General features: G+C 42.2%; 1 protein-coding gene across 2 annotated transcripts in view; it reads right to left on the reverse strand.

Moving 5' to 3' along the window:
* The window catches only part of ankrd11 (ankyrin repeat domain 11), a 98,014-nt gene that overhangs the window by 17,382 nt on the left and 66,039 nt on the right, over positions 1–14,593 (reverse strand). For both annotated transcript variants that reach the window (XM_063882660.1, XM_063882659.1), the window contains exons 3-4: positions 6,549–6,694; positions 3,726–3,858 (exon numbers count right to left, since the gene is read on the reverse strand). In XM_063882660.1, coding sequence (XP_063738730.1) covers positions 3,726–3,858; positions 6,549–6,635 — 220 coding nt within the window. In that variant the 5' untranslated portion in view covers positions 6,636–6,694. The remainder of the gene's footprint in view (positions 1–3,725; positions 3,859–6,548; positions 6,695–14,593) is intronic.

Genomic DNA, 14,593 nt, shown 5'->3' on the forward strand with positions numbered 1-14,593 from the left:
GTTCAGCACAACTCCACGACCAGAAGAACCGCTCAAACCAGTCTACCCAGGTATGTTCACACGTTAAGAGTGAAACAATATTAAGTTTGGGGACTAATAAAAACCTGCATAAACAGGAAGTTATGGGAGAAGAAGCAGGAAGTGGCCAACAGGATGTTTGTCAATGCTTTGTATTGAGCAAAAACGAGTTAACAGTATTAATGTGGTGGGGAGAACAATAGTCTTGTCTATGATTGTCACATTTTGCCAGATTCAGTTTAGGGTTCTTTTTTTAGGTTTTGTTCAGAGCCTATATGAGTCTGGGAGACAGAAAGACAAATATCTCTGTAAAGTGTGTGGGCAGAGTATCTGTGCAGACTTCTAGATCCTTTTTTAACCTACACGGTTCGATCGTGCCTTCCTTCACATTTCACAATCCTGACCATCATTACTGTGTCGCACAACTGACCCAGAGGCAAAGGCAATGATGCAATTACATAAATATCCTAGAAGGTTTACAAAAGGTGACTCAGATGGAGCACATGAGAGCAAGCTGCATATCCAAAGACACAAGAAGAGCAACCACTACAACAGTGCGTTTCAGCCTTTTATATTCTTTAGGCAATTATACAACAAAAAACATTTCACAATCAAAACCAATACTAAAGATGTTTTAGGCTCAGTCAGCGTAATGTAATGAGCGGCACTAATGTTGGGATGGCAGCTTCTGTCACCTTTTCTGTGATTGCTAATTTTGACAAGTATAGCAAATCACAATTTTGCATGCATAAAGCAAATCATCAATAGACTCTTTAAGGCAGCAATGCAGGATTTAATTTCACCTTGCAGTTAACGGCAAAGTGATGCAACCAAGTATTTGCATTACTAATGGATTACTTGTTAAAAAGAGTCTAAAGTCACCTCATCACATTGTTGGTTCGACCAACAGTTCAAAACACAAACTAATACAAATGTTTACCATTTAAAACTACAGCACACCCCAAACTTTAAAGTGGCAATAGATTAGATTATGTAATGGCTATAAAAACACCATCTGCATTTAGATTGGTTCCAAATAAACCTTCTTTTCACAATCTAATTCTGTCTGCCAATAGATGAATCAACTCCATTCAGCTGGATACAATTTGTCGGCAACAACAAAACTGTTTGTCAGACACAGTTCAAGTTTTCATGACATCATGAGGTAACAGAAGTAAGTCACGCTCTTTTTATCTCACGCCTCAAAATGTATGTAGAATGATTTATATTTCACTTTTATTTGTATTTGCCAACCAACAAGAGACAAGGAATAAGTACAAAATGTTGGTTTTCCTCTAGTATTGTACTTCAGTTAGGATGGGATTCTTTACAAAAACAACCTCAAACTGTTTTAGAAATACCCTTTGCATGGAAACAGTTTCAATCCGACCAGACTGTTCTACCATCCATCCCTAATCTCTGACTGCTGCTGCTGTGGATAGTGGTGGAGATGAGATGGAGGAAAGGAGAATGACCTCAGGAATGAGGAATGCTGCTGTCTAGCACTCCTCAGAGGAGGTCAAGGGAGGCTTGGCAATTCTGCAAATGGAGGGATGAGCACTGAAGGTTGGAGACCTTTGATTAACTTGAATCTGCAGAGCACTGTGAGACCAACAGAGAGAGATATTCCTGTCCCTCCTAGTTCACTTATATGCTCTTGTAATGTTTGAAACACTTTGAAGGCCACTTGCTTGTGAATAATAAGAGGCAGGGTTGATAGCAATGTATACAAACAACATAGGCATTAGAGCAATGGCCTGGCCTGCCATTATAGAAATTGTCAGCGCAGTGAAATGCATTCAAATTCCTCCCAAACGTGGGCTAGAGTACATCAGATATTTGTGGTATTCATCAGAACACAATTTCAAACCATCATTTGGAACACAACTCCGAATCATCCATGAAGACATTTAATAAGGAAACCAAAGAAAGTCGAAAATAATTAAAATAACACAATACCACTCCCAATGGTCATCGCCATTAGCCCAAGCCACAGATGAACCAAGAGTTGGGGTGGAAGGGTACAATGGAGGGTGGGGGGATGTGAAATGTCAGAGGTGTAAGATTTTGCAAAGGGGCTAGACACAGACCCAGCAGGGTCAAAACTTGAGGGGCCAAGAAACAAAGCCAGACTTTTAAACACAAATATGTAGAAATTAGAAATGTGGGTACAACATTGCTGACCAACCCCCATAAATAGGAATAAATACCAAGCAAACTGACCTCCTAAACCCTGAACTATAAGGCTACATATACAGCTTTGATGAAAAAAATGTGCTAATGCGATGGAAAAAATGAATGCAGAACTACAGAGGGATGCTGGTAAAGTGTTTGTACCGACTGTGGGAATTGTGTACAGCTATAATACCTGGAAACTTCATGGTTTCTACAGTTCGTAAACAAAAAATGTGAGAGGACTGGGTTCAAAATATGTTGCAGAGAAGTTAAGTTGAGAGTCAATGCGGCCAATCCCAATCATGTTTCAAATTATTAGCATACGAAAAAGACTGTCCACCCATTGTTTTCTCAGGCGAGAGTTCACACCTTCCCTTATCGGGGGTGGGGAAGTTCTGTTTCGTAGTAGTACCAAAGCATAGTGGGGAAATGTACCCGTGTTACAGCAATAGTAGCGTAGTAGGTAAAAAAAAAAAAGGCATGCAATAACACGGAATAAACTAGCATATTAGTATATACAAGAAAAGCACACATCTAATGAGAACAGTATAACATACCACACACTAGATGAAGATTCAAGATGAAGATTCAACTTTATTGTCATTGCACAGAGTACAAGTACTAGGACAACGAAATGCGGTCTCTGCATTTGACCCATCCTAGTGTTAGGAGCAGTGGGCTGCCATTATGTACGGCGCCCGGGGAGCAGTGTAGGTAACCAGTGTCTTGCTCAGGGACACCACGGTGGCACTTGGTCTTTCGGGGACTTGAACTGGTGACCTTCCAGTTCCCAGGCTAAGCCCCTATGGACTTCGCCACCACCACCCCCCCCTAAGAAACAGTAAACAATCTTGAAATATAAATATAACCATAAGAAAGGCCATGAGTGCCAATCAGCGTAGTATATTAGAAACAAGTTCCAGCTCCTCAATCAAACGTCCCTTGAGCTATTAAGATATTACACACAACCCCTGTGTCTACAAATAATATGAATAATCTTACTTTAAGTCATCCGTTACAACAGGCACACATTTAGCCCTCTACTCCTTTTTTAAGTTTAATCACTGAACATAAACCAACTGAGCTAGTGCTGATGATGAAGGCTGTTACCAAAGCCTCTGAGTTGGACCCTTGTCAACAAACTAAACCCTGAACACTTTAAGCCCAAAGACAACAAGCATGAGCAGTAGTACTTCTCTACCTAATTAAAGAAAACACAAAGCCGGATCCTTACCAAAAGCCGGTCCTGGTCAGGCCTGTACAGTGAACACATTCCCACTTAATTGGATCATGATTTTGTGTGGTCTTCCTCTCCTTTTAGACTGCGACTGGAAGAACAATTTCCTGGGTTCTGCCACAAACAGCTGACTGGAAGCTAACACCGGGGCTCTTCCACTTCAAAAAGCCCAACACCCCCTTTTCACAGAGCCCGCCCAACTATTTCCTGCAAGCCTTCCTCTTTCGTTAACCACTTCAAAGTCACATGGAGTGGCACTTGTCACATAAGCAGATGCATCCTAATAATCTCTTACCTGAGTCAGAATCTTTCTGGTCTCCATTAGCTCCGGCAGTGAAGGGCAGCTTCCTTTTAGGGGCCTTTTCTTTCATCTCTTTGACCCCATCACTGCGATCCAATTTGGGAGTCTTGTTTGACAACACTTTATCCTGTAAAAGACAATAATCGTCAGCACTGTAACATCTACTTTTTTATGGCAAGAAAGAAGAAGACATTGGAAAGAGACACAGGCCAAAACAGTCAGTCAACTATGAGCTCTCTGTGGACCCGGCAGCCTCCTGCTGTAGTCGGTGACCGTTCTCAGCCCAGAGAGCTTTTAGCTATTATGGGCTTTGCAGGGAAAACTTTTTCCATCTAGTTTCCTCCTAGATTCCAGCACAAAGAGCCAGGCGCAGCAAGAAGAGGCTACGCTGACGCCAACTCGGCTCTGTGGTCTGCAGCTGCTGGAAACAATCACGAGCCCAAGTGTATCTGTTATCAACAGATGCCAATATGTGTGTTTGTTCAACTTGTTTCTTTATTGTATAGGAATCTGACAATGACCTGCAGCATTCCAAAAGTTAGAGCTGAAAAGACGCAACAAAACCCTGGTGTTGTTACTGTTAATTATTCTAGTGTGAACAGTATATTATTAGAAGTATTATATACAGCAAGTTACAGACCTTCCAATTGCAATTTATTTTTGCCAAAAAGCCAGAAATCCAAAGCATTTAAGGTTTGATTAAAAAGATTAAAACAACAAATACACACGAGAAGCTTACACTATGAACTGTGCATTATTTTCACTTGATAAATGTGCGGATAAGCTATTCAAAAAGTACTTTATTTTTATCATTGCTCAAATAAAACACCTCGACTAAAGACGTTGGGGACAGCTGGATTTCTAATACTTAAGGGTGACCATGTATGTTACAAATTGAGTCAGTTCACAGCACATTACCAACCAGAGTTGTACATTTAATTCATCTAAAATCAGAGAAATACTTTTCACCACGTCAACTGAAAAAATTAGACACATTTAATATGGTTTAAAAAGAATCACAAAACATTACAGGAAGAAGCACTGAGTGAAAAGGGCATTTACACCAGCCATGGATTCACGGTGCTGAGAATCCCTGATGCATTCGTGGAAGTGCTCTGTCCAAAATGTTTAAGGTGCAGGCCTTCTTTAAATCAGCATGCTTCATATACAGATGGTTTAATGTGTCATTATGGAGATGCAGTCGCAGGTTAGATGTAATGTACATTTTATTGCACTTCATTTCTCACTCCTACTCTCTGTCCCCCTTCTCATCTCCGTCTATCCTCAGGGCAGGTTTTCCATTATGTGTCAACACTTGGAGCTCCTCCCACTGCCCTGCCCTAGTCACAAGACTATGATGTCATGGTACAGTAGAGACAAACAGTGTCAGCCACAGTTAGCTGATCGACCCATCTCTCTCTCTCTCTCTGTCTGTGTATCAGCTAGGCGACACAAAGGCTTCTGACAAGACGCACAATTCATGCAAAAGCAGGATGCACACATCTGGGCATGTGCACAGATATAGCTCATCTGAGCAGGAAAATGAGACGCAGAAGGGGTATTTCTTGAGTGAAAAATAAAAAACAAACATCAAATGCAGAGTCATTTTTCTAAATTGCCAAAGCTTATATCCTTTAGAGTTTAACTATGTTTTTATTTTGAGTAACATGTATTTTGCTCATATCTCCAGAAGACACCCTGTTTAATCGTCTCCTAGCAATGCCTGCTTCCTTCGTCTCACTCCATTTTCCATCCACCCCTGTGTGCTTCATCCTCCCTCCCTTCCTCCATGCCAGAGTCTGATGCAATCCTTTGCAGAGGGCTGTAAATCCATGCCTGCATAAGCTGTACCTCTCCTCTCTCCGCCTCTCGGTGCTGCTCCTGTTAGCTGAACAGTTGGCACACATCATGACATCATCAAGCTGCGCCCCACACTTTTATTCCTCCGCATACACCATGACTGTACCTGTGTCTAACTCTGGGGACGCTACTTTCAAAGCCTGCAATTCAAAACTGAATATGTTTCAACAGGCAAACAAGGCCGTATAATTCCAAAAGGCGCCTGTAAATCTGGCTGAGAACTTCAGCTTTGTTTTAGCCTGGATCTCAAAGACACAAACACTGCATTCTTTGTGACCACCGGTTTCCGAGAATCTATTATGCAAGAGTCACTTATGTAACTGTGGATTAAGGTGGGCCTGTTACAGAGAGGAAATATTTACCACAGTTTGAACACTTTATTAACTTGGAATTCAAAATCAGGAGGCCATCAGTCTTTGGAAAATATAGATATAGGAATTTGAAATTGATGTCAGGCCCCATCTTTACATTTCAATTTAAGGTACCATTTCAAAATGGAGGCATGTTTGTTTACATCAGGGTCCAATGATCTTCCCCTTGATCCTGATAGCTAGATGTCAAGAGTTCCACTTAGAAATATTAAACCAAAGAGCAGACAAACACAATTTGTATCACTGTAGAGACGACATCACAATCACGGCAAAACTCCCATAATGCTTGCCTTCATCACAGAGAGCGTCGGTTTAACCACAAAACAAAGTCACTCAACCTGGTTTACATTTAAAGAATGATACTTTCTGTGGTAGGACTTGTTCCCAGGCCTCCTGGTTGAAAAAAACCCTTCTTATTTATTGTAGCCAACATTTCTTTAGTGTCCCTGAGTGAAGCTTCCAAGTGTTTGAAAGTGTTTATCAGTAGTGGTTGAGGGTCAGGTTTCAAAGACAAACAGCAGTAGAAACTGGGATCACAAGCTGTTGGGTATTGGGCACAATGTGTGTGTAGGTCTTCCAGTCTTACCTTCTTCCCACCCTGCTTTTCCACCATGTCGGTGTTGAGTGGGAAGTGGTCCAGCTGGGGGGTTTTAGAACCCCCACCTTTGGGCATCGTTCAGCTCTCCCCACGCCAAGCTTCATTCACGCTGCCATTGCATCGTCATCAACCGTCTGGAACAAAGAGAAAGAGATGGGGGGGTTAGCAACTGGCCACTACGTTTCTTTGAAAACACATTTACACACTGCCAGACGATGCAGCCATTAGCGGCACATCAAGCACTCTATTTTCAACCATTACACCCCTGATCTGGAGGAGGAGCGGTTGAGAGGGAGGACAGAAGGCCGGGCTGCAGCTGAAACACAGAAAGCTTATCTGCCGTCCAGGCTGAACCCAAAGAGCAAGCAATGTCTACCCAAACACTTTGAACTATTGGCTCAAAAAGAGAAAGATCAACCTCTCAAAACAACAGAGGCACCCATTTCGTATGAATCCTACTGCAACTAAAACTGGTTGAATTATATAATTAAGTTGGACAAAAAGGGCAGACCAAGATGTTGCATAACACCGGAGTTGTGGGAATACTGAGAGAGCTGGGAACAGCAATGGAATGTCTTTAGGAACGTGACTGGCACGTCTCAACAAAAACCCACTACTTACCACCAAAGCTAGCCATTCCTAAGAATTTTGGGCTTTACCCTGCCCTAATCCATGGCATCCCTACCATAGTCAGGAAGGAAGATTGAGGTTATTGAGCTTTCTTCCCTTATTACAAAAGCTTGAAATATAGTGCTTCTTCAATCAGTTCATAATAAAGTACAAATACAATACTTAAGTCTTCTTTGTCCTCTATGCGAGCACACATCAACAATCCTTCCTGCCTAAATAGAGGTCTTCTGCTTCACAGGGCCATGAATTAATCATACATTCCATCCCTCAATTCTCTCCTCCATAATGCACTTTTCTTCTGAGTGCGTACAAGTATGATCGTACTTGTGACTGACTGACTGACTGACTGAGTGAACAGATGAGACCATGGGTGCATGATTTTCCCTCTACTTTCAAACATTGGCAGTCGTATCTTCCCTGGCGCCACTTCCACCCTCACCCCCCAACCTTCCCTCTGCAGTTATCCTATTCAAAGGCTGCTATTTATATCACTCCAGTCAAGTCAGTCAAGTCAAAACAACCAGCCAGCCAACCAGAGAGGCGCAGGCTGCAGAGGATGTTCTGCTCCCTCTTTTACTGAGGGAGACATGAGCAAACCAAAGCCCCTTCCCCTCTCCTCTGGCTCATTGTTACTCCCTCTACGCTACTGCTACGACCTCCCCTAACTCCCGCCCCTCACCACACCAAACCAAGTGACAGGAAGGTGGACTACCCTGAGAAATAAACAAACCTTGTCAACACACACACACACACACACACACACACACACACACACACACACACACACACACACACACACACACACACACACACACACACACACACACACACACACACACACACACACACACACACACACACACACACACACACACACACACACACACACACACACACACACCTCAAACTGGGTCAGCGGGGCTTCTAGAACAATAACCTCGGCACTATTTTGGGACTACTATGATGGGCAGTTATAGACACGGAGCATTTTGCTGACATGCGGAATACAGAAATATTATGAGTGCAAGGTGGAAGTTGGACAAACCACACAGGAGAGAAACCCTGTTCCAAAGCAAGGACCTCATTCCCTTTGCATTTCCATCCCGATTAACATACAACAGTAACAAACAGTATATGATGACATATTTTCTCAGCATTAGAAGAATGTCTTATTGCTTGAAATGGTAAAGCAGAGCCGCTTCGATCAAGAGTTCTTATCAGGGCTCGACTGTGATGGTTCTCTGGTTGCCCTGGGGACCCATTCTGAAACCACTGTACACCAGTTTGAGCTGTTATAATAAAACAGCAGTGGGTGATAAGAGAAAGTCTTCGGCTGGAAGCTGTTAAGTAGGAGCACAGAGAACACCGTGCTTTGGATTATGAAGGCAGCAAATCATACCGTGAAGAACAGAGCATCAAACACAATGTATTAAGTCTGAACATGAGTCTACTGCTCGCACTTTGTGTCTTTAAAGGGGAATGTTTAATGAAACCAAACATTGCTGACTTAGCAATGCATACTCTATTCTTAAAGGTCTCCTATTATGCTACATTTGAACAATATATTGTAGGGCAATGTCTATAAAAAACTTGTCTGTGAAGTGTTTTGCTCAAAATACCAAACAGATCACCCATTGTAGCCATGCCTCATACCCCTCTATGTCAGCCCTGTTCCTGAAATGCAGATTCTGTGACTGTCGCTTTAAATTTGAGCAGAGCTGAAGTAGGCCACGCCCCTTTGGAATCTCATGATCTCTCTGTCTGAAGAGAGAAGTTTCTAACGGAGAACCTCAGCTAAACGCTGCGGTGATTAAACCCCATATTATGTTCCAAACAACAACATTATTTCTGAAACACTTCTCAGTGTTTACCACTAGAACAGTGACATTATATGTAGTATATATATAAAACAACTTTACTCTGAGACCTCCCTGCAGACATCCTGCTGAATACACAGACACACAGAGGTGCTGCTCGAGGGAAATTAGCTGGCGACTGTATATGGGGGATGATAGGTTGGGACTCGTCACGTGGGCGGGATGCTCAGTTGTACCCCCGTTTTTAGAGATGTGGGTAAGGAGGAAAACAGAGAGGGTTGTATTTTCTGACACTTTGTGAGTCTCCTTACACACCGGGGTAACACATATGTGTAAAAGACAGCAAAAAGTGAATTTTGCATAATAGGGGACCTTTAACATCCATCATGTAAAACACTAAATAAGTCTGTCTGGATTTTGAGGTTTGAGTGCCACAAAAAATGAACTTGTGAGAAGGATTCCAAAAAAATATACTGCTGTGGAAAAAATTAAGAGATCACTTCAGCATTATCATTTTCTCTTGTTTTATTATTTATAGGTATGTCTTTGAGTTAAATGATTTAAAAAAAAAATTGTAATCTATGAACTACTGACAACATTTCTCAGTGTTGGAATTCAACAGACACTGGAATGGCTGCCATACATGTAAAGATTGCGGTCACTTAATTTTTTCCAGAGCTGTATACCTAAAAACACTAAGATTAAGAAGATATGATATGCAGGTATACAACGATAATACAAGCAATACTTTCAGAGTCAAACAGGTTTGAAAGTATTGACTACTGTTTGCTAACCACGGCTTCTCTTAATCACAATCATGTCCCGACAACAGAGAGGCAGCACTGCTGAATTTAAATGTTTTATACATGACCAAGTGAGGCTAGGCCATGGAGGATACAACTGCAGAAAGAAGTGGTGAACCGTGAGCCAGAGAGCCCATCTCTTCCAAATGAAGGACATATTACTATCCATTCCTTCCTTCTACCTTGAATTACTCTTACACACATTTCTTTCTATTCTCCCCCCACCGTTCATTTCTCTCTTTATCTTCCTCCTGTAACATCCTCTCTTTACTCCGAGCCACTCCCTCTGCGGTCAGATAGAGGCCAACACTTCAGCATAGTGCAGCACACTGAGTGTACACCCACAGACACACACTTACATCTGGATGTTATAGTACCAACTCATCTGATTTAGGAAGATTAGACATTAAAGGGGCACATTCTGACTGAAAATGGGAAGTGATTTTAAAAACCTATATGCAAAAATCTAAATCTCCTCTTAGCTGTGTCTAAAAAACACACAAGCGTAATGAGCACCGGCCAGTATAAATATCAACAAACATAATTTTCAACAGTTAAAACACTTCATATATAACACTCAACAATAGTGTTAATGTATAGTCCAATTCTGTGATGAAGTGAGTGTCTATAAAAAAGGTTGGAGAACACAAATGGTAATTTAGTTGAAGACGTCTGCTTTATTAAACATGTTTAAATTATGACCTGAAATTGGAGGGCTCATAGACTAAGTTCTACCCTTATAGTCCTTAGCATTGGAAGCTATTCTGCTGCAACACACACTTTTGAATATATAGGATAACAACAATCAGTAATGACATTCTTCTAGGAAAACACAAAGATGTCACACACACCCACACAGCTTTGAAAAAGGTGATGGTGCACATGCAGAGAAGAAAAGTAGTTGTTTGCTCAAACAGCATGCCACTCCTCATTGAACACACAGAAACACACCTCAAATGTTCCACACTGACAGCTGCACAACACGGCAGCTGCATGCAGGGATGGGCATGTTGATCTCTGCCTCATGTCTGCCAGTCTGTCTGTGTGTCTGTGCTTGTGTGTGCGTGTGTGTGTGTGTGCACACGAGTCCCAACCATGGCACAATCCGATATCAACCAGCATCACCCTCCCTAGCAGCCAGTCAACTCGTGTGTCTGTGTGAGCTGACACGTATGGCACAGTAACATAAATAATGAATGGTCTACTTTCTAGAAGGTTTACAAAAGAAGGTGAATAACAACATTTTTTGACAATTGAGCAACCATTCCGTCATAATGACACAAATAAACAAAGACCAGCGTTTCCAAAAAGCTTAACAATATGAAATGTAAAAAATAAAGGGTGCTGCAAGATTGTCAGTAGCTGTTTGAAGCTAATGTAAACAGCTCAGAGTCTAGGCTGAAAGTGTTTTCAGGGTCATTCAAAGGCAAGTGCTGTGTGGAGTCCTTATTCCAAATTCCGCACAATAGTGTTTTTATAAGACAAAGGTCATTCTAGTCTCCTAAAGCAGGGGCCCCAGTATAAGTTCCAATCCTTTGAAAGCTACAGATACCTCCTCTTGTTGTTGTTGATTTCATTGCATCACCCACTGTTTACACAGGAAGTAAACAGGACTACTTTGCTTCTGCAGAGACGCCACATTGCCTTAATGCTCTTTAATGACTTTAGTATCAGGACTAGTCTCAAGCCTTACTTAATAATTGTCTATAATTACAGATCAAAGGTAAGGGCACAACATGACTTTAGTCAAACCTCTCCAGCTCTCAACACAGATTTCCCACCATCATTCAAAAACCACTGAGTTTGTCACACCTTAACAACAGCCTGAAAGTTTGTGTAAGACTGGACAAAATGTATATCTGAAATTCACATAGCAACCATCAGTATTGATGGATGTTTGTTTTTATTAATCACAATTGTGAGGCCCTATTTTTACTCAATATATGAAATGAAAATGCCAGCTGCACGAGTCCAGTTTGACTTCCATTACTATGGACACTTATGTAATCATACATCTTACGTAACCATACACACCAATATCATTTAACACTTCCTTTTATATATAATTAACCGCTGCAATATAAAGTCAGACAAAGACTCATTATGATGATAAAAGGGTTCCATATGATGTAGTTTGTGGCAGTGTGGTCACACGCCACGCAGGAGCAGGGTCTATAGAAAGACGCAGCAGCAGCAGCTAGCCTGTTTGGTGTGCAAATAAAGCCAGCCGGGCTCGACTGCTGTATCCTGGCAACCAGAGCCCAGCTTGGCTGCTCAGTCCCTGACCTGGGCCCATTCACTTCATTATAAACCAGTGTAGAGAAAGAGGAGGCCAACGCATGAACGCACACACACAAACATGTGCTAACAACACACGAATGCTGAGAGGAAAGATGCCTCCTGCTAAAATAGATTTGTGTTTGCAGACGAAGGAGCAGCTTCAAAGAAGAGTGCTCACATGTAGCTCTGGAGGGCGCATATCCAGCTCTTGGATGAGAATGTGTTTCAGAATATATATGGGTTAAGCATGTAAGTCTACATAAATAAAACAGTATTAGATCTCAATGGGTTTTTCTACCTACAATAAATATGATGCAATATGAGCAGCAGGTGATACACAAGGACATGTAGAAATGACTAAATATATTTGAGATGCGAGTGAGTGGGAGCGGTCCTATTACCCATAAGGCTGTAGGAGCAGAGACAGAGCCAGCATGCGAGAGAGGAGTGAGATGTGGGGAGGAATCCAATCACTTGGTCTGATTTTCTATTCTGAGCACGTTCCCTCTCCCTTACACCTCTCTGTTCCATCCAATAATGGCTCAGCGCTCGCTGCCTGCCTGCCAGTCTGGTAAATCATGCTGTCTTTGCCAGTGACCTCGCTGAGATAGTGGCAGGCCTGGATATATGCAGCTAGGCTGCAGGAATGGCCAGAGACAATCTCTGGCTTTTTGGCTCCCTCCTCTCCTCCCTCAGCTCCATCAGTGCTCTGACTCATTCTCATTTCATCCCCCCTCTCCTCTCCGAGTACTTCTCTCTCATCAGCCTTTCTCTCCATTCTCAACATCTCTCTCCTCTCTCATAGGCCTGACATTGCCACAGCAACGTGTGAGCGCATGCACACGGACACACATTGAAAGCCTGTTGCCTAGCAACTCAGGGATGAGACAGATGCAGGCCTATCAGAGAAGCTCGTAAAAGAGCTGTGAACGGAAAGAGGAAACCTATTGATAGAAGAGTGCTTCTGCATTTCATGCTCAAGCAACGAGGATTCAATCACTTTCTGACCTTTGGATCCCCGCCAGACCAGCAGCTGTTAGCTCACTCACAGGGTCGCTGTGCTGACACACGCCTTCCCTAACACAGCATCACCGTTAGCTTTCTAAAGTCACTGAATATGAGTGTGTGAACACTGCAAAATAGTGGAGACAATGACACAAGAGGAAGCACAAAAGACAGGAGTAAAACTGTGCCATTCCTGAAAACGTAGAACGGGTGTGTAGTGATCAAAACAACAACAACAACAAAGACGGCACTTCAAACATCAGCTGAAGCCACATTATCTGCTCCAGTTCTCTGGATAGCATGGCCTTATTTGCACATGCCCAACCCCCCTGACCCAGTGGCTGTTAAGCAGGGCAGATGGAAACAACAATATGGTTTGGTGGACCCGTCTCCCTATGCAGGGAACTCTGATCAGGGTCAAAGCTACACAGAGCACAACATTCACCAATAAACGTGAACGTATCTTGAAGATGTTCATACCAGACAATATATATTTTGAATTAGATGTTTTTAAGGAACACTTGGTTCATTTCAACATCACGTTTTCTTTTTGCCAAATACTAGGGATGCACCGATTCATCGATGTTCGCCCTATTTACTGCCATCGGCACATCGGCAAATAAGGTGACATTCACATTCAGGCTTTTCTTATTCTTTCCTGCGTTCCCTCATAACATCTGTGGCACCCGTAGTCCGTTTATATAAAAAAAACATTAACTAAAGAAAACTAAAACACAACATGTCGGCAGTGTGGGACTATTTCACTGTTTCATCCAGAGATCCGCCATTTACTTATGTAGATTAACTTCATTATTTCAAAGTCTACAGTAACTTTGGATAATAACTCAGGAATAATAAACGGAGCGCTCTCTTTTCCTCTCTCCCTGCCTTCCTCTCTCCCACTCCTGACAGCCCGTCCGTCTCATGCAGCTCGCTGATCCAGTAATGAGTGATCCGACAGTAAAGAGTAAATATATTTATAACTAGTTTAGGTAGATTCAGAGGTAGATGAAATAGCTGAGTGTGATAAGTCTAATTCTAAACGTGTGTTTTGCTCCGCTCACCGGCCCCCTCACAGCGGGCAGAGCTGCAGGTGATCCGGGGAAGCTGCGTACTTTCTAAACAGTGTACTATGATGTTATAATAACGAACTCAGCCTTTGAAACTGAAACCATTTTGAGAGACTTTTTTTTGTTTTTCCTGGCAGAGAGTGGAATAACAACAGTGGAAACAAATTACATTAAAACATCGGCATCGGACAAATTGTTATTCTTAACATCGGCATCGGCCAAGAAATTTGGCATTGGTGCATCCCTACCAAATACTATAGGCAGTAGCTCACTGTTTTTAAATCTCAAGACAGAAACAATTCTAAACATATAATAACTTTAAAAAGTAAGCTGGACTTCTTTATTTGCTCCAATAACTCAGTAAGTGTTTCTAAACTGGCTGGAAGAGCATTTAGACTCCAGGCTTACAAATCTGAAACTCACATCAG

Source organism: Eleginops maclovinus, chromosome 4 (assembly GCF_036324505.1).
Source record: "Eleginops maclovinus isolate JMC-PN-2008 ecotype Puerto Natales chromosome 4, JC_Emac_rtc_rv5, whole genome shotgun sequence".
NCBI classification, from domain to species: Eukaryota; Metazoa; Chordata; class Actinopteri; order Perciformes; family Eleginopidae; genus Eleginops; species Eleginops maclovinus.